General features: G+C 35.4%; 1 protein-coding gene and 1 pseudogene across 1 annotated transcript; one reads left to right on the top strand and one right to left on the bottom strand.

The window, feature by feature from the left end:
- The first annotated feature begins 1,277 nt into the window (after nt 1–1,277).
- Nucleotides 1,278–26,093, top strand: LOC113178058 (coiled-coil domain-containing protein 122-like). The gene is made up of 5 exons (XM_077792568.1): nt 1,278–1,345; nt 1,868–1,983; nt 13,795–14,193; nt 14,933–15,049; nt 25,944–26,093. Exons 1-5 carry the CDS (start codon nt 1,294–1,296, stop codon nt 26,091–26,093), a joined length of 834 nt encoding a protein of 277 aa, XP_077648694.1. The 5' UTR covers nt 1,278–1,293.
- LOC113178061 (phosphatidylinositol-3-phosphatase SAC1 pseudogene) lies at nt 5,556–7,316 on the bottom strand (annotated as a pseudogene).
- Nucleotides 26,094–26,362: the final 269 nt, after the last annotated feature.

Here is a 26,362-nt window from a genome sequence, read left to right as displayed (position 1 = left end):
TGTTGTCTATGAGCATGAAAGGCAAACTAAAGAGCTCGAGAGAAAAATCAGATTTGGATCTGTTAGCACTGATCTGGGACAGTTCTGGGTGCTAGGAGGAAAGGACTTAGAATAATGACATGAACAGAGTAAATGGACTCGCTCAGGGAAGACTTCAGGAAAGTGGTACATTTGAGGTGATATTTGAAGGAGTGACCTGAAGAGATAGGAAAGAATCATAAATTCTCAGGGGTGATTATAACAATCTGCTAGTTAAGCTCTCAGGCTTTCTTTTGCATGGTAGGATATTCTGGATAGGCTTAAGTGTCCTCAGGTAGAAAGGAATTTAACATTGTTTTTCTCTTTTTGTTTATATATCATATTTTAATCCTTTAAAATGTATTACTCATGACTAATACATGAGTACTTTGTCTATAATTTTTAGGAAACATATTTAGTGTTTTTAAATGTTTCCTAGCATGTGCCTTACTTTATGACATTTGTTTGTTCTTTCTTTCTCAAAAAGCTTGTAATCACTTGAGTACAATTTGGGAAGATGCACAGGTTCTGTATAAATCAAGAATTTTTTAAAAAGGATCAGTCATCTGAATAGAAAAATCCTTATGTTTAATGGGAGATGGCAACTTCCAATTTCAAAAGTACTTATTGACATTGGATTCCATTTACATATCATAAAATCTTGAACCATTTTCTCTGCATAGGAATGGACAGGCAGATTTGGAGACCTTTTTTCCTAAAGCTGATAATGCCCTTACTTCTGCCAACTCAGCATTGTTATGTTGGAACAACTTTCTCTTCATCTTTCAATGGGGAAAAATATGTATTCCTTCATCTTATCAGTTACTCCTAAATCAAGTACACTGGCACATGATTTTCAACCTGCTTAGGTTTTACCCTGATCAAAATAACACTGGGCAAGAGTGCTATTTCCCTATATCCTATATTTGTGATAGAGATTGCTAAAGCATTCTTAGAACTGATTCTCACCAATTGTGTGTGTGGCTGTTATAATTATTTCAACAGCCCTATAAGGGTGTAGAGATGAGGACACAGTGAATAAAAGAAGAAACTTACTCAAGGTCATAACGGCTAAAAAGCAGGAGAACCAAGATTCAAATACAGTTCGACTTTTCTTCTAAAATCTCTCACTTAATCATTGTCTTTTAATTACTGGTACCAGGGGTGAAATGTCATTGCATTCCTGTGACATGTTTGACAATTTATAACAATATAGATGTTTTTGTAGGAGTAAAGAAAGTGAGCCAGACTGTGGAAAAGAGGAGATTACAGACAATGAGAATGTCAGGCAACGAGGAAAGAAAGAGTGAAGAAGTTCCTAAAGACGGTAATGAATCAATCTTAAGAAATAAATAATTAAAAGAACATCAACAAAAAGTAGTACCAAAAGATAATTATGTTAGAAGGAATAATAAATTAAAGTAGAAGGAGGCAGTTATATTTCACCAGGAAGAAACGTACTCAGTGTTTAGAAAAGGCATAACAACCTGAAAATACAGGCCAATGTTGAAAATCCATCAACTATAATTGCTATTGAGTTGTTGTGGTGACGCTATAGTATAAGTGCAAGTGGTCCAGATAAAAAAAATTAGGACAATCAAAATATTTATACTCTTCCAGAAAAGAACAGTTATGGCATTGCAGAAGACAACTTTGAGTTGCCTGAATTGCCTACTATTATTGCCTTTGATTTTGATTTTGTCTAGAATCTGGGAGGATTACCAATCCAAAATGTAATTTTCTTTTAAATCAGAAAAAACACCTAATTTTTCATATTCCAATATAGAGACATAAGTGTCTTAAAATGTCTGCATTTAGTTTTCATCATGTACTTTATTCTTTTGTCTAGCTGTGGGTAAAGAAGATACATCATCACTAACTGAAGTTGTAAAGCAAGTTACAAAACAACAACAATCACAAACATCAGAAATAGAAAGAAACAAAAAAGTTCTGTTTCATTTACAGGTAACTTATTTCATATAATCTTTTAAATGTCTTCAAAATTTAATAGTGACAAAAATTTTTAACTTCATATTGGGAATCAATTTTAATTACACTATTCAATCAGTCAACAAATATATGAAAAAAATGTTCATCATTGCTAGCAATTAGAGAAATTCAAATCCAAACTACTCTAAGATATCATCTCACTCCAGTTAGAATGGCAGCTATTATGAGACAAACAACAATAAGTGTTGGCGAGGATGTAGGGAAAAATATATACTCATTTACTGCTGGTGGGGCTGCAAATTGGTATAGCCAATTTGGAAATATGGAATATGGAAAGCAGTATGGAAATTTCTTGGAAAATTGGGAATGGAACTACCATTTGACCCAGCTATCCCTCTCCTTGGTCTATACCCAAAGGACTTAAAAACAGCATATTATAGGGACACAGCCACCTCAATGTTTATGGTAGCGCAATTCACAATAGCTAAACTAGGGCCCACTTTCTATTGAGCATTTTGCTAAGCATTTTTCTCAACATTGTCCTTACCCTTGCATTGCTCATGATTTATTTGGGAAGGAGTCCAAGTAAACAAATAATTGCACTCATGGTGCAATTATTTGCAACAAAAGAGGTAGGAGCCCAACACACTTAACACTGAAGAATTAGTGATTGCAAAAGAAGTGATGTTTCAATGTTGGGTTTTAAAAGACAGTTGGAATTCACTGATTGATTTGGTATCTGTCAGGGTTTTTAGTCCCCCATTTCCTCCTGACCTGCAGAATAGATGGGGAAAGCATGCCCCGACCAGGACTAGCCAAGAAGGTAACAGGATGAGCTGAGAAAGGTAAAGGTTGAAGCCCACACCCAGCCCTCCCTCACTGGAGGACAATGAGACACACCTGGGAGACCAGTCAAAGCAGGATCTCATTTATTGAGAAAAGACATACAGCTAATATAATGTACAGGAGCCAATCAAGGTAAAGTTCAGCAGGGTGGGGAGAATTTACATCTACACCCATCCTACAGGAAGTAATGGGGGACTTGAGCTGTCTGAGAAACCTTTGGTTTTTAAACAAGAAGCAAATTAAAAATTGCTTTTATATAAAGAGAATTCTTTTTAAAAATATATATATAAAGTGCTTGTGATAATTCAACATTCATTCATGACAAAAATGTCTCAGAAAATTAGGATTAGAAGGGAACTTTGTCCATCTTAAAAAAAAAAAATCCTAAAGTCAACCATATACCTAAGATTGGAAGACTGAATTTTTTTTTTAGAAAAGTATATGACATTTTAATTTCACTTATTGATGTACAGTACACAAATTAAGAAATAAAATCATTACAGGGTTCTGAAATATAGTTTATGACCTAACATACCAATAAGTCCATTCTCTGCAAGCAGCCATGTTGTAGGGACAGATGAGGCAAGGCACCGAAGATAGCAGGAAACAGGTTTTTTTTGGCTGCAGCCAGGTTCAGAGGGCACAGCCTTTGCTGTAATCAATCAATCCCCTGAACCCCGAGTTCAGGGAGTTTCAGAGTTTTGTACCCAGCATGTAAGGGGAGGGGCTCAGAAGTTCATAGTCTGCAGAAATTCACATAAAAGCAGCTTTTTCTTTCACTGTTCTGGGCAAGTTAATTCTTCAAGGACAACATCTGAGAAGGGGAGAGCTTCTTCTCCTCTTTTCTTTCTTCCCCCTGCCTGCTGTTACCATGGAGCCCATTTGTAACTTATCTTAAAAATGTAGACATCTCTGTGAAGCCCAGCTCAAGGCCAGAGGCCTTGTTTGCACATTTCTTCAAAGTACTATACTGGATACGTTTGTGAAAAACTAGTAAGGGGGTGCCTAACACCTGGAGTGCTGGTATCTTCCTGGCCAGTGGCCAAGTAAACAGGGTGACACAAAAATAGGAAGTTTATCTACATTGGACTCTTTCACAGAGACTGACAGTCTCAAAATCAGCCATGATGAAGAGGACTTTTCTGTGGAGAAAGGGAGTGCCCATTTCAGCCACATTAGTGGTTCAGACTTGGTCTTTGATGCAGTAGTTTTCACATCATTACCGTGAAATGCCCAGTAAGTAGCATTTGGATAATATATTATAGTAGACATGAGCTATGTGTCAATATTCCATCTTTGGAACAAATTATGCTTACTTACATGTTAGGAATAGGTGACTTTATCTACTTACCCTACTGTGAGTTTTAATGACTTATTTTAAGCTACACACGGTTTTCCCAGCTATTATTTCTTTCAGAGTTTCTAAAAGCAACAATTCTTATTAATGTTTGTAAAAGATTATATTGGAAAAGATAATGTTAAAATGAAGGCGCTTTTAGAAACATTTAAGGACAATATAAGGTACTACTATTGGAAAAAAACCTGTACATATTTTCAAGCAAAACACTTAAATATAGTAGCAGTGTTTAATCAAATTGTTTTAAAATAGTAGTAGCTACACTACCTTACATACTGTACTATTATTGAAACCTCATAATTACAATTTGAATATACAATCTGACTTACAATTTCAACTATGCACAGCTTCTGAAGCATATATTTCAGGTTTGTTTTTGCACATGAATTGAAGTTGAAGTTGGTCCTTGATTTGAAGAATTATAACTACCTGGAAGCACTAAATTTTAGACACACTTATTGATAGCCAACAAAAAAAAAAAAACGTGACAGAGAGAAAAGCAATAGTAACATGCATGGAAAAGCAGCTGTTGCCCTAAGTGCAATATCAGATCTAGAGAGGCCTCTGGGTCTCAATGAATAACCCCCAAAGAAACCAAAATGTACAGGAGGAAGCAGCTGGCCAGTCAAGGGTATTTCCCACAACGGGGCAATCCTTAAAAAGGATTTGGACCTTTAGCATAAGAGAGAGACTTTCCATTCTTTGATTCCATGCACACCTGGTAAAAAGACAGAAGTCCGTCAGAAGTTTACTTCATCACAAGTAAACTGCTGGTGCACTGCATCAGCTCAAGCTGACTGAGGTGGAGGCAGCCTACCAAAAACTGAAGAACCTAGACCCCCATCCTCCTCCTCCTTCCCGTGAAGTCACAGACTATGTCATCAAGCATCTGATGTAAGTGACTTACATTTTATAGACATAGTAGAGTTAGCTTATTATTAAACTTTGAAGAAAAGTCCAAAGGTGTGGAAAATATGCTTGCTAATGGTGACTGCATCTACAATGACAATAATGAAACAGCTAAAAAAATAATTGTACTGTTTTAAATAATGAAAGAAGCTAATTTTTAAAAAATATATTACTCATCTGCAACAGCTGATTAACTTAACAATGAGTAGATTCCTTCTTTTCTGTGAGCTGAATTCAGGTTATTTTTCAATTATAATATAGCTTCAAATTATAAATATAACCATCCTAACAGTAAAGAAATCATCAAGGCAGTAACATCAGATCAATTCTAAGTCATTACTCCACACAGAGCACAAGAGGTGCTTTTGGATAAAGGCTTTAAAAAGACAGTGTCTGATGTGGAAAGGGGTTAATAAAGACTCCAGTTCTGCATCATGGAATCTTCCAAGCCAAGCCACTTTCCACAAACACAGATTCAGTCTATCTTTTCTTTCTGGACAAATCTAGGAGCATCAGCAAAATCCTTGCCATTGTGAAGAATAATAAAAAATGTTCCAATGCTTGCAACTCCCCAGAAAAGTACATAAGCCAGTGTTTCTGTCCAAGTGTCACCAGCCATAAGCAAACAGATAATGCACATCGAAAAGTCAACAACCATAATAATAGACAAAGTCTGGAATTTCTAGTCCCTTGGAACACTTAAAGGACTAAGAGATTCTAATTCATCCACTGAATAGTTCCCAAGAAATAAGTCTATGGAATCCTGTCTAAATCCATCAGAATAGTTGATCTTGTAATATAGTTTGAGTGAATTCCATCCATTCCTTATGAGTCCTAACTGAGTTCTCTTCCCAGTTCTGGTAAAGTCAGTCTCCAAGGTACCGTTTCTGGCATATTGTTTGGCACCAGCATTTGCATTGTCAGCCCAGACATTTTTATAGATCTTCTCAAATTCATCTTGTTCTTCAAGCTTTTGTCCCACGTGCAAAGCACCTGGTCTCTGAAGCTGGGCCTGAAGAAACGGAGGAGCTAACAAACTCAGGATCTCATTGGTTCTGTCTAGACAATCCATGCAATTGCTGGGGAACATGCCTTCCTTGTTTGTCACCACTTTGCCGGCAGAGTCTACTAGAACATAACTTAATTCATCTTGAATTTCTGTTACCCTGATCCAATAAAATACTTAGTGGATCCCATCTCATACTTTTACATTTCTTATGGAAGTCAAAGGCAATGTATCTGATCATTCCACTTCCCAAGGAAGACACCATTGTTGCAAATGTTTGTTCAAGTGATTTCTCTGAGCCCTTCTGGTTTACCAGATTGATTATGACTTTTTTCCATAAATTATTACTTGTGAATCAAAATGCTTTGGAAACCATTCATATGATTTGCTACTTTGTTGATCTGCAGCCATGATTTGTACTTGAGGTTTTGTCTTTGGGACCAGTAAACAGGATTGATCCTGGAGTCTGTACAAATGAAGCCTTGCTCCCATTATAGTACACAATTTGTTCTGTTTCTACAAAGTTAGCTGCATGGCCTTCAGAATCAATTCCTCTTACATAATAACCCACACGAGCTCTGAAACAACTCCTCTTGGAGATGAGAATCCAATTGAAGTATTTTCCATTGATAGAACATGAGTGCATGTAATAAAACCATGTAACACTGGAAGAGCAAAACGATGAACCTCAGGCTGAGCAGACAGTTCTCTTAGAAGATGACCATTCCATACAAACTGCTGATCTGCCCATTCCAAGAGACTCATTTCTTGCAATTCTGGACTAATGTTGGACAACCACTGCAAAGTAGGGATCAAATCATATGTTGTTGAAAAGTAAAACCCATCCACACTCAAGACATGGTTTAGCATGGAAAGGAAAGTTTTATAATCTTGTAACTGAATATTAGTTAAGAGCAACATTGTCTTCTTATCAGAAAGGACATCAAAATCTGTTGCTTTCCAGATTACATGATTGAAAAATTCACCTATTTTTTAATTTTTGGTAATGATGATAAGATAATTACCTGCCACCAGATGGATTGTGCTCAGTACACCAAATATTGGTCTTGTGACAGCTGAAGGAGGAACATCTTTCTTGGCTGCAAGGGTGACCTCTATGGACACATGGTCAATGTTAAGTACGTCATCTGCTCCATCATCACAAGCTTCCACATAAAATTTTTCAGCTGTAATATGCAGCTTCAGCCCCTTGTAATTCGTCGCTGCCATTCTGCACCACTTTTCCTCTCTACCCCGCTGGCCTGCCCTGAGCCTCACCACCACCTCTGCTAATGCCTACCTGTCACCCTGGCACCCCAGCTACCACCTCACCCCACCCCTTTGCCACCCCACGGGAAAGAACCAAATGTTTCTTTCTTCACATGAGTAGGAATGCAAGGATGTCTGCTCTTTTTTCTATTCAGGAAATTACTGGGAGTTGAAGCCAGTACAAACATGTAAGAGAAAGAAACAAAAAGTATGGATCAAATCATACTTGGGTCAAATCAAAAAGTATGGGTCAAATCCAGATGAGAAAGGAAGAATGAAACTGTTTCTATTCACAGGTAGCATGATTATTTTTAGAAAATCCCAAATAATCTACAAGAAAGCTATTAATACTAAAAAGTGAATTGTAGGATATGATTGATATACAAAAACAAACATTGATATACAAAATAAACCATTCTATTTCTATATATTGGCAGAAATATATAGAATTCTATAATTTTCAGAAATTCTATAATTTTCAGAAATTAAAAATTTTGAAGCAATACCACTTACAATAGTACCAAAACTATGCAATACTTAGGGATCATTTTGACATAAGGTTTATCAAAACTATATGTTGGAAATGCAAAATGTTGATGAGAAAAATTAAACAACACTTAAATAAATGGAGACAGACAGTATGTTGAAAATCAGAAATCACTGAGTTATGATGACAGTTCTCCCAGGTTTACTTATAGATTAAAAGCAATACTAGTCAAAATCCCAGAAGATTTTGTTGTTGTTGTTTGCTTGCTTTTTGAGTAATTGACAAGCTGATTTCTACAAGTAGTATGGAAATACAAAAGAGGACCTATAACAGCCAAAATAATTTTGAAGAACAATGTTTGAAGTCTTATACTACTTTGGATATTTTCCAACACCAACAAACAATTTTCTGATTCTCCCAATGCCAACTGCATATTGAACAGTTCAATTAAATTCTGATATTATTTGAGGTTAGCATCAGATCTCACAAGTTAAAGGAATCATCCCCACAAGGCTCCCCCATTTCCAGGGTCAATGATAATTCCCAGACTACTTATACACTCATACTTCTGACCAACTGACTATAAAACAGGGGTATTTTAGTCAGTTTTTTTTTATCACTATCATAAATACTTGAGAAAAATAACTTAGAATAGGAAAGCTTTGTTTTGGCTCATGGTTTCAGAGGTTTCAATCCGTGGTCAGCTGGCTCCAAGGCAGGAATGTCATGGAAGAAAATGTGGCAGAGGAAAGGTACTTAGTCCATGGCAGTCAGAAAGCACAGAGAAAAGTAGGCGCCTAGGACAGATAGTCCCCAGGGCATGCCCCAGTAATCTATCTCCTCCCAAATGCCCCATCTTCCTTTAGTTTCTGCCACCTCCCAGTAGTTCATGCAGCTGTCTGTGGATTATTCCCCTGATGACATCAGAGCCCTCACAATCAATCATTTTCCAAAAGCCCACCTCTGAACCTTGCTGTACTCAGGACCAAGCCTTCAAGAAATGAGACTTCAGGGAAAATACCAGATCCAGACCATAATGAGGGTTTCTCATGTCTACCCCCCATCCATACTCAAGGCTTAATAATTTGCTAGAGTGAATCACAGAACTCAGGAAAGCACTTTACTTACTATTACTAGTTTATTATAAAAGATACAATATAGGAACAGCCAAACAGAGAAGCTGCACAGGACAAGGTGCTGGGAAGAGACTTGCCTAGAGTTGCCATATGGAGCACACCACCTTCCCAGAACCTGCATGTGTTCACCAACCTGGAAGGTCTCCAAAATTCATCATTAAAAAAATTTTTATGGAGGTTGCATCATGTAAGCATGACTGATTATTAGCTCAACTTCTAGCCTTTCTCCTCTCCCAAAAGGTGGGAGCAGTGTAGATAAGGCTGAAAGTCCAGTACTTTAATCAAGTCTTGGCCTTTCTGATAGCAGTCCCCATCCTGAAGCTCTCTAGAAGCCCATTGAGAGTTACCTCATTCCAAACAAAAAAAACCACACACAAGCAAACAAACAAACAACAACAACAACAAAACAATGGAAAAAAATGGGTTTTTTTTGAGGGGGGGTGGTTTGTGTTTTTTTTTTTTTTTTAAAGCAGATAATAGAAGAACACTTGAATATCTTCATGCCAGGAAAATTCCTTGGAAGGAAAATTCCTATGAAGGAAGGAAGATAGGTAGGAAGGAAAAGGGGAGAACATGTTTGGGGGTAATGGATATGTTTATTATCTTAATTGTTGTGATGACTTTGTGAACATAATAATATTAAAACTCATCAAATTGAAGCTTCAGTATGTGTAGTTTTTTTCATTCTACTTTGCCTCAAAAAACTAGAGCAAAGGAGCACACAAGACTGAGAAAAGAGAGAAGAGAAAGATAAAAGAGGAGGAGGAGGAGGATGAAAAACAAGAGGCTGATTAAGAGGAAGAAGAGGAAGGAGTAGTGGTAGTAATTTAAAGTTGGAAATGTATTGAAGGAAAAATATATTAAAGCTAGTAATAAAATTTAACAGCCAGTTACATTTGCTCAGAAGAGAGAGGAGATGATGACCAAAGTAGTGTTCATCTCCTCTCCCTGTATTAATAAATAGAGTTAATATCCTAATGTAACTGACAGAACACTTGTCTCTTTCCTGACCATGTGCATCACTCACTTAATAAACACTGAGTACCTACTTTGTGCTAGTACTATCTTAAGCATTGGGAACATGTGATAAGAACAGAAAAGATTGCTGTAGCCATAGAGTTACTTTACAGTTAAGGGAAGCAAAAATTAAGAAAAAATTAAGAAAATTAAGAAAACTTCTTAAAAAAATAATAAAATAATGGATAATTTTAGACACTGATGGGTTCCAAAAAAATATAAAGGAGGGCAATGTATAGAGAGTAACTGTGGGAGGGGAAAGGGTGGTTAAATTATATTTTGAATCAGAGAAGCCTATTTGGAAGAATAGTAATAAAGCTGAATTGTGACAAGACCCAGCAGTGTTAGAGAATTTTTTTTATGTCATGCTGGGGATTGAACCCAGGGTCTCATGATTGCCAGGCAAGTGCTCTACCACTGAGCTGTATCTCCAGCCCAGGGTTGAGAATATAAGGTAAATGGAAAAATAAACAATTACAAATGCTCTTGGGAAGAAATTAAGCCTATTTAATAAACAGAAAGGAGGCTAGAAGAAGGGAGAATAGTAGATGAGAAAGATAGCAAAGTAGATAGGTACTAGAGCATATTAGGCCATATTAGCCACTTTGGTGAATTTGAATTTTATTATTAATGCAATGGGACACAACTGTAGAATCTTGAGCAGGGAAGTAGCATGACATGATAAATGTCTTTCAAGGATCCTTCTTCCTGATAAATGGAGCCTAAGAGAAGGACAAGAATGAAAATAGGAAGATGATTAGAAATTAGGCCACACCACAAAGATTGGTCCGAAGTAAATGTGGGGATTTATTTTAGAGAACCAATTCTCACATTTTGGTGGGAAGTAGGATGTGGGATAAGGGATATGGAAAAATTAAGAATAACTTTATGGCTTTGGATTATCCAGGTGAAAAATGGTGTAGTTTGTTGGAATCAGAAGAAGTAAGGAGGAACATGTTTGGTGTGTGGTGTGGTTTGTACATAAGGTGTCCCCTAAAAGCTCCTGTGTTAGTGCAGGAATGTTCTGAGGTGCAATGATTGGATTGTGAGAGCTTTAACCTTCTAATCAGTCCATCCTAGTGTGAATGGACTGGATGGTAACTGTCGGCAGCTGGGGTTTGGCTAAAGGAGGTAGGTCACTGGGGAAGTGCCCTGGAAGGGTTCATCTTCCCTGTGACTTCCTTCCTACTTTCCTCTGTCTACTTCCTAGCCTCCATGTCTTCCACCACCCCCTTCTACGATGATTTGCTGCCTCAGTTGGGCCCAGAGGAATGGACTAGACCTCTGAGACCATGAGCCAAAATAAACTTTTCTCCTCTCCATTGTTCCTGTTGGGTATTTTGGTCACAGCAACGAAAGGCAAACACAGTGTGTAACTTAAATATTTTCTGAATATATACAACTGAGGTGTCTATTAGATACCCAAACAGAAATGTCAAGTGGGCATTTGAAATATTAGCACTGAAGACAAAAATTGAGTTTCACCAGCATATTGTACTTTTCAATGTACTTATCTTTTTGGTCTCTGTCAGAAAAAAGATTGAAGGCCTTTGTCTTTTTAATACAATACCTTCCTCCCAACATTAAAACTTTATTTAAAGAGAATGACCATCTAGATAGAAAAAAGGAATGGAGATAGCCAGCAATTATTTTGGTGGGAGGATTTATAGAATTTGATGTATAGGTTTTTTTGTTTTTTTAAAAAAAGCCATACTGTTAAGTACTTTGGGGAATATAGAGTTATGTTAATTTGCATTTTTGTTCCCAATTTTTCATTCCTTTCTATATTGACACCCTTTCCCATATCATTATAATGCTCTGACATCATGGGTAGATATACTTCCACTCCTTGACTCTTGAGTTTGATCATGTGACTAGCTGGGGCATTAGCAGATGTGATTCCAGCAAAATCTTTTTAAAAGCTCTTAAATAGTTGAGCTTTGGCTTTTCTGTATCTGCTATCATCATGAGAAGGACATGCCCGGGCTGACCCACTGGAGGACAGGAGACACATAAAGTAGAAGCAAGACACCCCTGCCAGCTCAGTTCAAAGCCAACCTAAATTGTCTTACAACCAGCCAAACCCTAGACATTTTTTTCTTTGGTAAATACATAAATACTTAAATTTCAGATGTACCTGTATATTTAAAAGACATAGTACATAGTACATAGTACCTGTATACTAATGTAGGAGAGAAACAAAAAAATTACAAACTGCCTGACTAGAGTTCAAAATTCAAAACCAGTATTTGACACTTACTGGTGAAATGATGAATTATCTTTGTTATTCAATATCTCAAAACCTCAGTTTCATTATCATACAGAGGGAATAACAATGGCAACTGATGAAGGCACTCACCCATACCATTCCTTCTCATTTTTTAGTTTTACTTGGGAAACTGGATACAAAACTCTGTGGTTAATTTCATATTTTCCTTTTTCAAAAATGCCAAGAGAAGAAACTAAATGAATATGTTTCCTGAGTAAGGGGACTTAAAATTTCTGCCTAAAAGCAATTTTGAAAATAAGCTGCCCCAGGGCAGGGATATGACTTCATTGAGCTCTTGCTTAGAATGCAAGGCCCTGGATTTGATCCTCAGGTACACACACACACACACACACACACACACACAGGTGTTTGAGATGTGATTAGAAACACCTAGCCAAGCTAGCCAATCCCCAGTTCTCCCAGTCGTATGAATCACCTAGCCAACCCCTTCTTTTCCCATTCATGTCAGTAATGAACACGTGTTTATTGTTGTGTCACTGAAGTTTTGGGGTTCTAGCAATAGATAATTGATACAAGGGGAAATGGGCTAGGAAGGGAGGAAAAATTAGTCTTTTGGGGACATGAGTTTGCCATGGCCAAGGGCATCTGGCTATGGAATTAAAAAGTCACTTTTATTCTCCGTATCATCAGTAGAAGCATAGCTGAAAATTATAAGTATGGGCAAGGTAACCCAAGGGTTATGTAGAGAGGGAGAAGAGAGAATGATGAATTACTGAACTCTGTGTTTGAAGACCTGTGTTTGAAGAATTCACTGAGATTAAGAAGGAATGCTCAGAGATAGCTAAGGAGAATGAGGAAGAGTGGTGCTAGGAAAGCTCCTTTTAAGGAGGCACCAGTTAGCCATGCCCAATGCCCTAGAGAGGTAAAGTAGATATTGTAGATATCTTAATACTCATTTTACAAGTGAAGAAAGGGAGGTGGGATGGGTAATTAAATTTTTTATGCATGATCACACAAAATAGTGAACAGCAGTAAGGGCTGCTGGAACTAGGTCTAGGTCTTTTATTTTATATTATTTTTTAGTGCTGATGAGCCTTTATTTTATTCATTTATTTATATGCAGTGCTGAGAATTGAACCCAGTGCCTACACACGGGAGGCAAGTGCTCTACCACTGACCACGATCCCAGCGGGTCTTTTAATTCTTGAGTCAGGGTTTTATCATTTTTATTATATTATCTTCCTTGACACCCATAAATATATTATTAAAATATATTATTAAATGATTTTAATATTTTATACATAAAATATTAAAACAAAATGATGAAATTTAACATTTAGAATTAAAAAGATGATCATTAAAAGAAATATATAAATCTGGGATCTTTCTGAGAAAGTAATTGTAACATTATTGCATATTTCCTTCTATTATACATCAGTTCTTTTCTGTATCTGATTAATGTATATATTTATGTTAAGTGATTTTCCTATATGCATTATGGATCAAAACAATTTTCCTCTCATGCTGAGTACCATGAATTAATAATGATAATGTTGAAATATATTACAGAATGAACTTCATGAACTTGAAAAGCTAATAGCAGCCATCTCTGCAGAAACTAAAGAAACAGAGAGGCAAATTTATCAGAAGGATGCTGCCATAGAGAATTCCAGACTTCAATGTGGAAGCCTGGAATCTCAAATCAAGTCCTTATATACAGAGAATGTGAAGCTTAAGTTTGATATCAAAATGGCCCAAGAAGATTTTGAGGAATGCATGATAAAATATAAGACTTACTATGCAAAAATAAAAGCACATAAAGACAGTTTGGGGGAGATAGAAAGCCAATGGTCATTTATGATTGAACTCTGTGAAAAACGAGATCTAGTAAAAAAACTAAAGACAATGAATGAGGAACTTATACAAGTTCTCCAAAATCCAGGAGGGAACCAAATGACACAAGTACAGGTTTGAATTGTTACTTATCAAAACTTTTTCTTTCATTCTAGTATGTATTAAATAGTACATTCATCATTAAGTTAATAAAATGCTATTTTATTGCAATCAGAAACTATTTTCACAATTTTTAAGAACTTGGATAAGTACATGAATTTAGATAACAACTACCTCAAATGTGCAAATGCATAAAGGAAATATTTACAAATACATTGTGAATTTCTAAAAATATATAGTTAAACAAAATCACAGTGAACAATTAATCCATGTGTTGCAGAAAGTATAAATTCAGAGAAAGGTTGAGGCTCTAGCTTCTATGCCAATGCATCCAGACCAATTCCAACCAATTTAGTATGCTGTTATGGAAAGAGTCTGAATTAAGAATTGCACTTTAAATATCTTTGTATTTCTCTTACTATTCTTTGAAGTCAATAATAAGTACAAACTTAAAATACCATTTTTTTGCTATTTAATTAAGTATCCTTTGCATTGTTGTCAGGCAAATGCCACGATAAATACCACTTTCCTTTGTCTTAATTTGTTTTTACTTCTGAGTTTTCAAAGTAAGGTAGCTTTGTTTGAATAATAGTTATTTATCCAGTATACCTATAGAAGTCATAATCTAATCCCATGTATCAAAATTAAAATTTAATTTATCTACTTTTCTTAAAATATGGCCACACTGAGTGTTGCAGATTTATATGAACATTGCCTTTCTGACTTGTATATTTTAAATTTAATAACTATACAGGAAGACATTTCAAAGCTAAAGAATGAAATTATAACTGTAAAAGAATCTATCAATGAAAAAACTTGTTTTCTTGAGGAAGAAAAGAGGAGACATGAAAAATTAACAAAAGAAATAGAGGTAAGTCTTAATTATTGAGATTTCAGTGTTTTATAAGATCAGGTTTTAAGCGTATGCTATATTCATGTTTCCATAGTTTACTCTCAATTATCAAAACAGCTAGAGAACAAAAATTATAAAATTCAGCAGATAAATACATATTATTAATAGATAGACTCCCTCATTCAAAGATGTTCAAATATGTGAATATGTTCAAGCAAAGGAAGTACTACTATTTAAATATGGCCTAGAATTCTTTCAGGTCTCATTGCACCCACAGCTTGATATCTGCTTAATGGCAAGAAAGCAGAGGCTATAGTCATAGAAGATGACAATTCCTAGACACCAGATACTCCTTGAAATAAAGTGAAAGACAATGGGAATCATCTTCATTCTAAATCTCTCTGATTACATATTTGTAATTCTCAAGAGCCAAGTTTTAAAAAAAGCAATATGTAAAACCAAAAATGAGACAAAATTCTCATCACCTGCAGACTTTTACAGTGAATTATTATTTACATGAATGGAGAACAAATATGATAAAGAACACATTTTTAATAGTGAAAATGTTTTCCACTAGGGCAGCATTAATATGAAAACTAAGAAGATGTCTATTTTCACTTGATTATAACTAATCTGACACAATATAAAAAGCATCTGAAGTATTAAAGATAAAATCCTCACCTTTACATGTTCTCTATAAAGAGATACCATGGAAGTACACCATAACAATAAAGAAGACAAGACTCAACTCTTAAAATTTTTTTGAAGCTGGTAAGGTGTAGAACACCTGGAGTTTTAAACACTATTTGTGTCTATATACATTGTAAAAAGCATTTTGGAAAGGAATTTGAGATTACGTAGTACTTTTCTTATGCTGACATGTTTTATCAAGGCACAATTGTCATAAGTCCATAAATTGTAAACGTTTGATTTTTTATTTTTATGTGTTCTTTTTACTTACACATGACAGTAGAATCCACTTTGATATATTTAGCCAAGCATGGAATATATTTTATTCTAATTAGGATCCCAGTCTTGTGCATGTATAGGAAGATGAGATTCACTATGGTATGTCCATATATGTAAATAGGAAAGTTGCATCAGATTCATTCCAGTGTCTTTTCTATTCCCATCTCTTTCTCCCTTCACTTCATTCCCCTTTGTCTAATGCAATGAACTTCTTTCTTCCCCATCCTATTATTGTGGGTTAGCATCCACATATCAGAGAGAACATTCAACCTTAGGTTTTGGGGATTGGATTATTTCACTTAGCATGATAGTCTCCAGATCCATACATTTACTGGCAAATGTCATAAAGTAATTCTTCTTTATGGCTGATTAACATTCCATTGTGAATATATACCACAATTTCTTTATCTATTCATATGCTAATGGGCATCAAGGTTGTTTCCATAGTTTAAATATAGTGAAATGTGCTGCTAAAAACATTGATGTAACTTAGTCACTTTAGCAGGCCAATTTTAACACCTTTGGTTAAAAATTGAATAGTGAACTAACTAGATCAAATAGTGGTTTCATTCCTAGTTTTTTTGAGGACTCTTGGTACTGTTTTCCAGAATGGTTGCACTAATTGTAGTCTCACCAACAATGTATGAGGGTAGCCTTTATTGTTATTTGTATTCTTCATAATTATCATTCTGGTTGGAGTGATGTGAAATCTCAGTGTAGTATTTGCTTGTTTGTTTGTTTGTTTGTTTTTGAATTTCAAAGTGTATTTTGACATTTATTTTCTATTAGATTTACAGACATTGAACATTTTTTCATATATTTTTTAACTATTCATATTTCTCCTTTTGAGAAGTGTCTTTTTAGTTCCTTTGCCCACTTATTGTGTTATTTGGGTGTTTTTGGTTTTGGTTTTGGTGTTAAGCTTTTTTAGTTCTTTGTAGATCCTTATGTGAGGTTCGGGTGGCAAAGATTTTTCTCCCATTCTGTAGGTTCTCTCTTCACACTCTTGATTGTTTCTTTTGCTGTGAAGAAACTTTTTTGTTGGTGTTCTGTAATTTTCATTATATAGATCTTTCACCTCTTTCGTTAAGTTGATTCTCAAGGTTTTGTTTGTTTGTTTGAGGCTATTGAGAATGGGGTAGTTTTCCTCACTTCCCTTTCTGAGGATTTGTCACTGATATACAGAAATGCCTTTGATTTATGAGTTTTGATTTTATATTCTGCTATTTTGCTAAATTCATTTACTAGTTCTAGAAGTTTTCTGGTAAAATTTTAGGGTGTTTCAGGTATAGAATCATATCATCAGCAAATAGTGTCAATTTGAGTTCTTCTTTTCCTGTATGTATCACTTTAATTTCTTTCATCTATCTAATTGCTCTGGCCAATGTTTCAAGAACTATGTTAAACAGAAGTGGTGAAAGAGGGCCTCCCTGTCTTGTTCCAGGCATTTTCAGGTAAATGGATGGAGTTACAGAAGATAATGCTAAGTGAAGTTAGCCAATCCCAAAAAGCCAAATGCTGAATGTTTTCTTTGATATAAGGAAGCTGATTCATAGTGGGATAAGGAGAGGGAGCATGGGAAGAATATAAGAACTCTAGACTGGGCAGGGGGGTAGGAGAGGAAGGGAGGGGGCATGGGGAAATTAATGATGGTTGGATGTGATGATCATTATTATCCAAAGTACATGTATGAAGACACGAATTGGTGTGAGTACACTATGTATACAACCAGAAAAAATGGGCTCTATATGTGTAATAAAATTGTAATGCATTCTGCTGTTGTATATAAAAATAAATAAAATTTAAAAAGAAACTTTTTCATGAGATACCAACCAATTTATTGATTTTTTATTTTACTTCTTGTGCTTTAGGAATCTTATTAAGGAAAGAAATTGATTCCTAAGATGACATGTTGGAGTGTTGGGCCTTCATTTTCTTCGAGCAGGTGCAGTGTTTCTGGTTTAATGCCTAGGTCTTGATTGACTTTGAGTTGAGTTTTGTGCCAAGTGAAGATAGGGATTAAATTTTATTTTACTACATATGGATTTCCAGTTTGTTTGAGTTGATTTTCATTTTGATTAATGTAAACATGCATCTGTGTTACCATCATCTAGATCAAGACATAGAACTTTCCCAGCATGTCCAGAAAGTTGTTTTGTGCCCCTTTAATAGGCAAACTGCAATTTCATCAGCTGAGTTTTGAAGAGAGATTTACTGAGAAATAACTCATGTTCCATTCACCATTCAAATTATTTAATTCAGTGGCTTTTAGTATATCTACAGATTTATGCAACCATCATCCAAATTTTAAGAATTTTCTTCACCTCAAAAGAAACCCATTATTTTCACTGTGACTTCTCCATCTGTCCTTGTTTTATCCCTAATTTTGTTCCACCCTGCTTTTTATGCCTTCCTGATCTCCTAAGATTCTGTCTTTTATCATTTCTTTTCTTGCTAGAAAACTTCTTAATTCATTATCCTAGGGTAGGTCTGCGAGTGCCAAATTCTTTTCTTTTATTTATTTATTTTATCTGGGAATATCTTGGTTTCCCCTTCTTTCCTGAAGAATGTTTTTGCTATATATAGGATATAGAATTGTGGGCCAGCTGTTCTTTCCATAGCTGAAAAATACTGTACTACTGGAACCTTTCTGGCTTCCATGATTTCAATGAGAAATCTTCCATCAGCAGATAATCTCCCCACATTAGTGTTTGTTTCTTGTTTCTTCAAGATTTTCTTATCTCTGGTTTTCATAAATTATACTATGATATGTTTAGACATATATTTATTTAAGTTTAACTATTAGCGGTTCTTTCACCTTTTGGATTCTAAAAGTTTATGTCTTTGGCCAGATTTGGATTTTTTTATCCATTATTTATTTGAATACTTTTTCAGTTTCTCTTAGTCCTCTCCTTGCAGAACTTGAATGACAGAAAAGTTAGGACTTTTCCTATAGTCTCATGGGCCCTTGAGACTCTCTTCCTTTCCCCTCTCAATCTATTTTTCTTCTATTGCTCCAACTGAGTAGGTTTTTAGTGCTCTTTCTTCTAGTTTATTAAATTCTCTTGTTATCTCCAGCTACTGTTGAAATCCATGTATTTATCATTTGGGTTATTCTGTCTTTAATTCTTCAAATTTTAATTTGATGTTTTATCTTCTATTCATCTGTCACGATTTTCTTTTTTTTTTTTCTACTTTTTCTAGGCATGTCTGTAATTGCTTGTTGAAGTATTTTTATAATGCTTGGTCTAAAATGCTCATTAGGTAATTGTAACTTCTGTGTTATTCTTGTGTTAGTGCTGATTACAGCAGCCACCCATGCTATTCTGCTAACTGCCCTTGCAGCAACAAATTGAGGAGTAGATCATGGAGCAAGCACAGGGACTTCAACACATGGCCTCAAACCCAGGGCTGTGCCTACAGGGTAAGCAGACTGCTGATCACATGCCTAGCACAAGGGGAGTGGCCTGACACTCAGATGCCCTTAACATATGCCACGTAAGCAGTAATCCATGCACTTGTCTCCACAACAGAATAATTTGTTACCACATTTTCTAGCTATCTACTTGAACAAATCTTATGGTGCCTTTTAGGTCTCCTTTTCTCCCTTGCTTCTCTGGGGTTTTCTCATAAGACTGGCATCTAGCTGTGTAGTCATTCTGCAGCCGACATTAATACATGAATGCAATTATCAGTTGTACAGCTACGTGTTGTATCCTATCAAGTTATACAAGATTTGTTCATGATCTCCAGGAGCTCTGAAAGTGCATCCCCCTGTCTTTTCAAATTTTCAGCTCAGATTGTTCAAAATTTAGGCAAGAGTAAACCACCAATGCTTTGCAAAATGTCTGTTATCACAAAACACTGCTTGCAGCACTCATCATTTGCTAAAAATTTCTGCACTGCTCCAATCTCCTTCTGGATTTGGCAAATAACACTTTTCTTTTTTTTCTTTTTTAACTTTGGACTAAAAATCACTATTGCTCAATGCTTTGTATTTGAATATTTGAGTTTGTATGCTTTGCATTTCAGGTTCCCCAATTTTTCCCTCAATGATTCATAGCTTATCTTTATTCTTCACTCTCATCTTCAGTTCCCTTCTTCCAAAATGTATAAAGGTAGACAATAGACAGGGGAATAAAAAGACATTTCAGGATAAATATTTGGAATTTTTTTCATTTAGGTATAACCTAGAAATACTAAAAAATATTTATTTGACAGGAAAAAAAATACTGATATCTAAAAACCACGTTCATTTTTTTCTGAACCAAAAAATATAAAAGAAACATTGACATAAAAAATATGCAATGCAACCCTTAAAAGCTACCAAGGCTGTCAGTAAGATATTGAGAAAGGACAGGAAAAAAAAAAGACTCAAAAATAAGAAATAAGTAATAAAAACCTTCTGGTATTTGAACTTATCCTCTCTTTAAAAAATTGGTTGTTTTGAGAAGTAATTAATTAATTCAAATTAATGACCAATTCACATCAGGCAGTTATTACAATTACTGTCTTAGGTTCTGATGATAGAGAAGTAAAAAAAATTAAAAGAATCACGTACCTCATGGAAACTGCACTGTAGTTGGAGAGACAGGCATAAACAAACCATACAAAGCATTTTAGATAAGAATAGGAGGATTAAGAACAAAAATATGGAGAAGGTCTCTTTGGGGGAACACCCTGAAATATGTGAAGGAGATAGGTATATAAATATCTAAGGAAGAGCTTTCCAGGCAAAAGGAAAGGTACGTGCAAAGATTTAAAATGGAAACGTGTCTGGGCTCAGGGCATAGAAGCACAGTGTAGAGCAAATGAAGAGAAAATTAGTAGGAAATGAGATTGGGTGTTATTCTGATTATATATGTTCTTGTTCACTTTTTTCAGTGTGTTTTGTGAATATCACACCTATTTCTATTGGCTTTATCTCTGCTTGAGTGGCAACAGTCACTAAGTAAAAGTAACCATCCATGTCCTAGGGCAAAAGCTATCTCTTTCCATTTTTTTTTTTTTTTTTTAGTTGCAGATGGACACAATACCTTTTTTTTTCTATTTACTTATTTTCTGTGGTGCTGGAGGTTGAACCCAATGCCTCACATGTGCTAGACAAATACTCTACCACTGAGCTACAACCCTGGCTGCTATAAAGAAGTTTTCTCTAGAGAACCTCTATATCCTTAGCAGCTTAATGCTGATCAAGTTTTAATTTTAGGACATATATCAAATCACAATGCTACTTGTAGAGTCTCAACAAATGAACTGGCCTCTAACAAAGCTCACAAAGTGACCTTTGCCTTCATGAAATCACCTCTGAGCCCAATACAAATCTATACTTGTCAGAAAGTACCAGAACAGAACTTCCAGCACATGTTCCTTCACTTGCCTATTTTTGTAATACCCTTTTTATGACACTCTCCTGAAGATATATTTTTTCTTTAGATTTATGAATGTCTTCTTTAAGTCTGACTATGGTTAATAATCAAGAGTTCTACTAATGGGACTCTGCACATCTTTACTCTGAACCATTGTGAATTAATTTCATAGCTTAATTATTGGAGGATAATTTTAGAAGTGGGCCAATTTACAACTGACCAAATTTACTATCCAAAAGTTTGCTCTAGATATTTTATTACTATTAATACATCTGATAAACATGAATGTGAGCATATTCAATGACATGTTTTTATTAACATTTTATATATATATATGGAGAGAGAGAATGGATATGGTATGTGTAAATGGATATGTATCCTCTTGAATATATTCAATGTATTTAAAACTTCTTTTGGATATAGTTTCATTATTAACATATTTCAAATTAAACTCATTCATTTCTAATATTTTAAGGGTGTTTTTTTGCCCATAGATCAATAAGACTAGTTCACCAGTTGGGATAAATTTTCTACATTTGCAGAAATAACAAAAACTGAAAACTTAAAAGGGTATAAAGTTCCGAGCAATTTTTGTGAAATGTTAGTTGACACATTCTCACTTTGTTTTTCCAGCAGTGTTGTTAAATGCTTAGATTGTTTCTGTTCTAGTTTCTCTGCTCCTCCTGAAGAACTGAATTTCAACATAATTATTTTCCTTTGCAATTGTGTATGTTTTATTTTATGCATTTAACAAAAAATTGTGTGAAGGTGTCCATGGTCTTCATTATATTGTCAAAAGGACCCATGGCAAAGTCAAGGTAAAGAACTCCTGGGCTAATGGGAAAGGTAGGAAAGAGAGAGGGAACCAAAGAGGAGATTCAGCAGATAGCCTGATCTGGTCCTAGGAGGAAGAGAAACTGAGGGATAGAGAGATGACGGACACATGGTTCTAAGTCCTTGGAAACTAAGAAGCATGGCTCCTATATGTTTTTGCCAAATCAGTTACACATTTGTAAATTAGGATTTTGAAAACTTGATCCTTCTTTGAATTGACCAAAAAACACCTTCTTGACTTGCTAGAGCACCTCTAAAATATATATGAAATAGATAGCTTTTGTAAGTCTTTAGTTTATTTCACTGTTTTGGTTAAGGTAGTGCTATAATGAGATATCTGTTCACACCCCTGAGGACAGCTATGACCAAAAAGACAATAATATATATAACAATAACAAGAATATGAAGAAATTGGAAGCTTCACATATTACCCTTGGGGATGTAAAATGGTGCAGTCATTTTGGAAACTAGTTTGGGCACTTCTTCAAATGATTAAACATAGTTATCATATGTGTCAGTCAGCTTTTCAAGGCTGTGACTAAAATATCCAGTAAGTACAACTTAGAGGAGGAGAAGTTTACTTTGGGTTCACATTTTGAAAGTGTGAGAGTTTCAATCCATAGTCAGTGGACTCCAGGGTTGTGGGCCTAAGAAAGGGAAGAACATCATGGTAAAAGGGCATGGCAGAGGACTGCTGCTCAGCTCACAGCATCGAGGAAGCAGAGAGTGGGGAGCCAGAGACAAAATATAATCCCCAAGGGCGTGCCCCAGTCACATGCCCTAGTCCTACTTCCCTCAGTCACACCCCACCTGCCTACAGTTACCACCCCATAATCCATTCAAATTATTAATCCAAGTGGATTAATGCACTGATTAGGTTACAGCTCTCAGAATGTAAGCATTTCATTTCACCACTGAAATTCTTGAATTGCCTAACACCATGAGCTTTTTCAGGGCTTACCTCATATCATTATATGTTGGTCATATAGTGTTATCAAGTCATAATATCATGTCACCTACTAATTCTCCTATGCATATGCCCAAGAAAGATAAAAACATGCACATGAATACTTGCATGTAAATGTTCATAGCAGCATGATTCATAATAGCTAAAAAGTGCAAATAACTCAAGCATCCCTCAAGTGATAAAGTGGATAAATAAAATGTGGTAGATTATATAATGGGCTATTATTTGACAGTATAAAGAATGAAGTACTAATGCATCCTATGAAGTAGTATGCATACTACTCCATAGATGACCTTAACACATTATGCTAAGTGAAAGAATTCAGTCACAAAAAACAACATATTATATGATACCATTATAATGAAATGTAGGAAAATGCATAAAAAAAGAAAGATTGGTGGGGATGCTAATTCACAATAAGTGGTGGTAAAGGTGCTCCCTCTCTCACTGTGAGGATAAGTGCTGGCAAAGCCATGCTGGTGGGAGACAGAACCCTTCTTTTTTTATGTGATTGGGACTTTTCATTTTCATGCTCATGTTCCCAACAGGAGGCATGAATATGTTTAATGCCAAACCAGATTAAATTTCAGATGGCTAGAACACAACAGGTAGTTCATGTCTTGAAGGATGTTCTACTACCCCTCAGCATTTCGAGAACAAAAATAGAAGGCTGTTCTTCTGTCTCAGAACATTGGGGACAAAACTGATAATGGACAACAATCATTCTCTGTAAGCTCACGAGAATTTTAGGCACCACATTGATTATATCAACTAAGAACACAAGCCCATATTTCCGGTCTCTTAGAAAGCCTAATCATTATGCTTATTGCACAAAGCCCACCATATGTAGGTTTATTTGATTAAGGAAAAGTTATGTTATATTCTTAGGAAAGTTAAGGCATATAAAGATACATTCTCTTCTTTTCTATAAATCCTCTTTTACTTCACATAGGGATTTATGATGAGCATAGTTAATATTGTGGATAAGTGGACTGATATTTAGAATTGCCTTTCACTGAGAGAGATTACCAAGATATAAGAACGAGTGCAACTTGACTAAGAAACTCTTTGAGAAATCAGATCAACCAGTTTTATGAGAATAAATGTTGGAATTAATTAAAGTAGCTTTATACAATATTTTTAGAATAATGTTAGAAATATTATTTTATTTAGATTCTTGGGTTTAGAATTTTTAAGTTTTTAGCTGTATGGGTTCCTAATATGCTTTAAGAATATTATATTTTAAGTATAATATTTAAGGGGACTTCTTTAGATGGAAATTTTAGATTAGAAATAAAGTACAGGTGTACTTTAAACTTAAAGGTTAATGAAAGGTTAGGAGACTTAGTGTCTGGTTATGTAGTTTGGCATCTGTTAATAAGAAAATAGTATATCTTGGGAAAAATAGTGCACCTTGGGAAAATCTGAAAAATGTAAATTAGTGTCACATTTTATTAATGATTTTGTACCCTAAATAATTGATAAGTAAATGTCACATCCTGCAAAAATGGAAAGAAATAACTATATTATCTCTTAGATCTTAAGATCCATGTATGGGTCTATCTCAGTGAACCACTGAATATAGGAAATGGAATCATTTCTATTAAATGATGGCAAGAAAAAAAATTAGCAAATTGAATTTAACAGTTTGTTATTAAAAGAACAATTTGTGAATTGGGCAGCCCTCAGAACCATCAGAGGTTCAGGAGATCCTTTTCATAATATGAGCAGGTAGCATTTCTGGACAGAAAATGAAAGTGAGGTAGAGAAAAGTTTGATTGGTCACTGCTTAGTGTTGGCCTTATTTGAACATGTTCTGATCAGGTGGCAGCCTGTGATTGACTGAAGCGTGGCTACAGTAATTGTCTGAGACTTGGCCATTTGTTACAAAAGTATACTCCTACATTAGGTTCTCTGTTAGTCTATATACTATATTAGTCAGCTTTTCATCACTGTGACCAAAATCCCTGACAAGAACAACTTTGAGGAGGAAAAATTTATTTTGGCTCTGTCTATGGTCCTCTGACTCCAATGCAAAGGATACCTGTTCAACTCATGCCAGTTAGGAAGGAGAGAGACAGAGAGATCCACCAGGAAAAGAGAAGAGGGTGTCAGCAGGGAGAACAAAAACCCTTCAACTAGGTCCCACCTCCCAGTAGTACAATCAGCTATCAATGATGGATTAATCCACTGATGGGATCAGAGCCCTCAGGATCCAATCATTGCCTGAAAGCCTCACCTCTGAACCTTGTTGCATTGGGAACCAGGCTTTCAGCACAAAAGTTTGTTTGTTTGTTTGTTTCTTTTTGAGGGGAGCACATTCCAGATCCAAACCATTACACATACTAATTTAAGTCACAGTTCTTGAGAAGGGAGTCAGAATAAATTTAGTTTAATTTAATGCTGCCTTGAGAAACAGAATGTGTTCCATCAAGAATGCTCACTTGGGTTCAATTCTCAAACACCACTAGCACTTGCTAGCTATGACTAATGACTCTTTGATCTTTGGTTCCTTCATGAAAAATGAGAATAATAATACCCCCATCATAAGGTGTTCTGAGAATTTACTTATATGCAGAAATCTCTTGGCACAGCATCTAAATTGTAATAAGTATTGAATTAATAGTAATCACACAATTACTATTTACATTTACTATTATCATGGTTTACAATGGTTTCTAATCAAATGCTTTCCTCTTAGAGTAGGCAAAAGATCTTTCATGGCTGTTGTGTTCTTCTCAAGCCCTGTTGATGTGTGCTGTTCTCTTCACAGGTGCAACATAAGAGGTATTATGCAATTCTTAAGCGTTTACATTGTCAGGTGAACAAGCTTCAATCAAATAGAAGACAATGGCAATGGAACATTCAACAGCTGGAAAAAACTGCAGCTGAACTAAGAAAATGTACTGGAATGAAAGAGTGACATTGCCATCGGGCTATACGGAACACAGACCATGGCAACAAAACTTTGGGGACAGAATTTTAAGAAAACCCTTTGGTTGCTTAACAACCAGCTTCCACTGGCAGAGGCCTGTCTAAATGACAGATGCGTTTTTCTTTTTTGAATCAGTTATCTGTTGGTTAAAGTACCTCCCAACCTTACAAAGGATGGCACTAGATAGACAAACGCAATGCTTACAAGAAAACAGTGGAAGGACAAGTGTGAATAATATATTATGCTTACATCTTTTT

The sequence above is a fragment of the Urocitellus parryii genome, chromosome 2, assembly GCF_045843805.1.
Source record: "Urocitellus parryii isolate mUroPar1 chromosome 2, mUroPar1.hap1, whole genome shotgun sequence".
In the NCBI taxonomy this organism is placed as follows: domain Eukaryota; kingdom Metazoa; phylum Chordata; class Mammalia; order Rodentia; family Sciuridae; genus Urocitellus; species Urocitellus parryii.
This window is presented reverse-complemented; position numbering and strand designations above follow the sequence as displayed.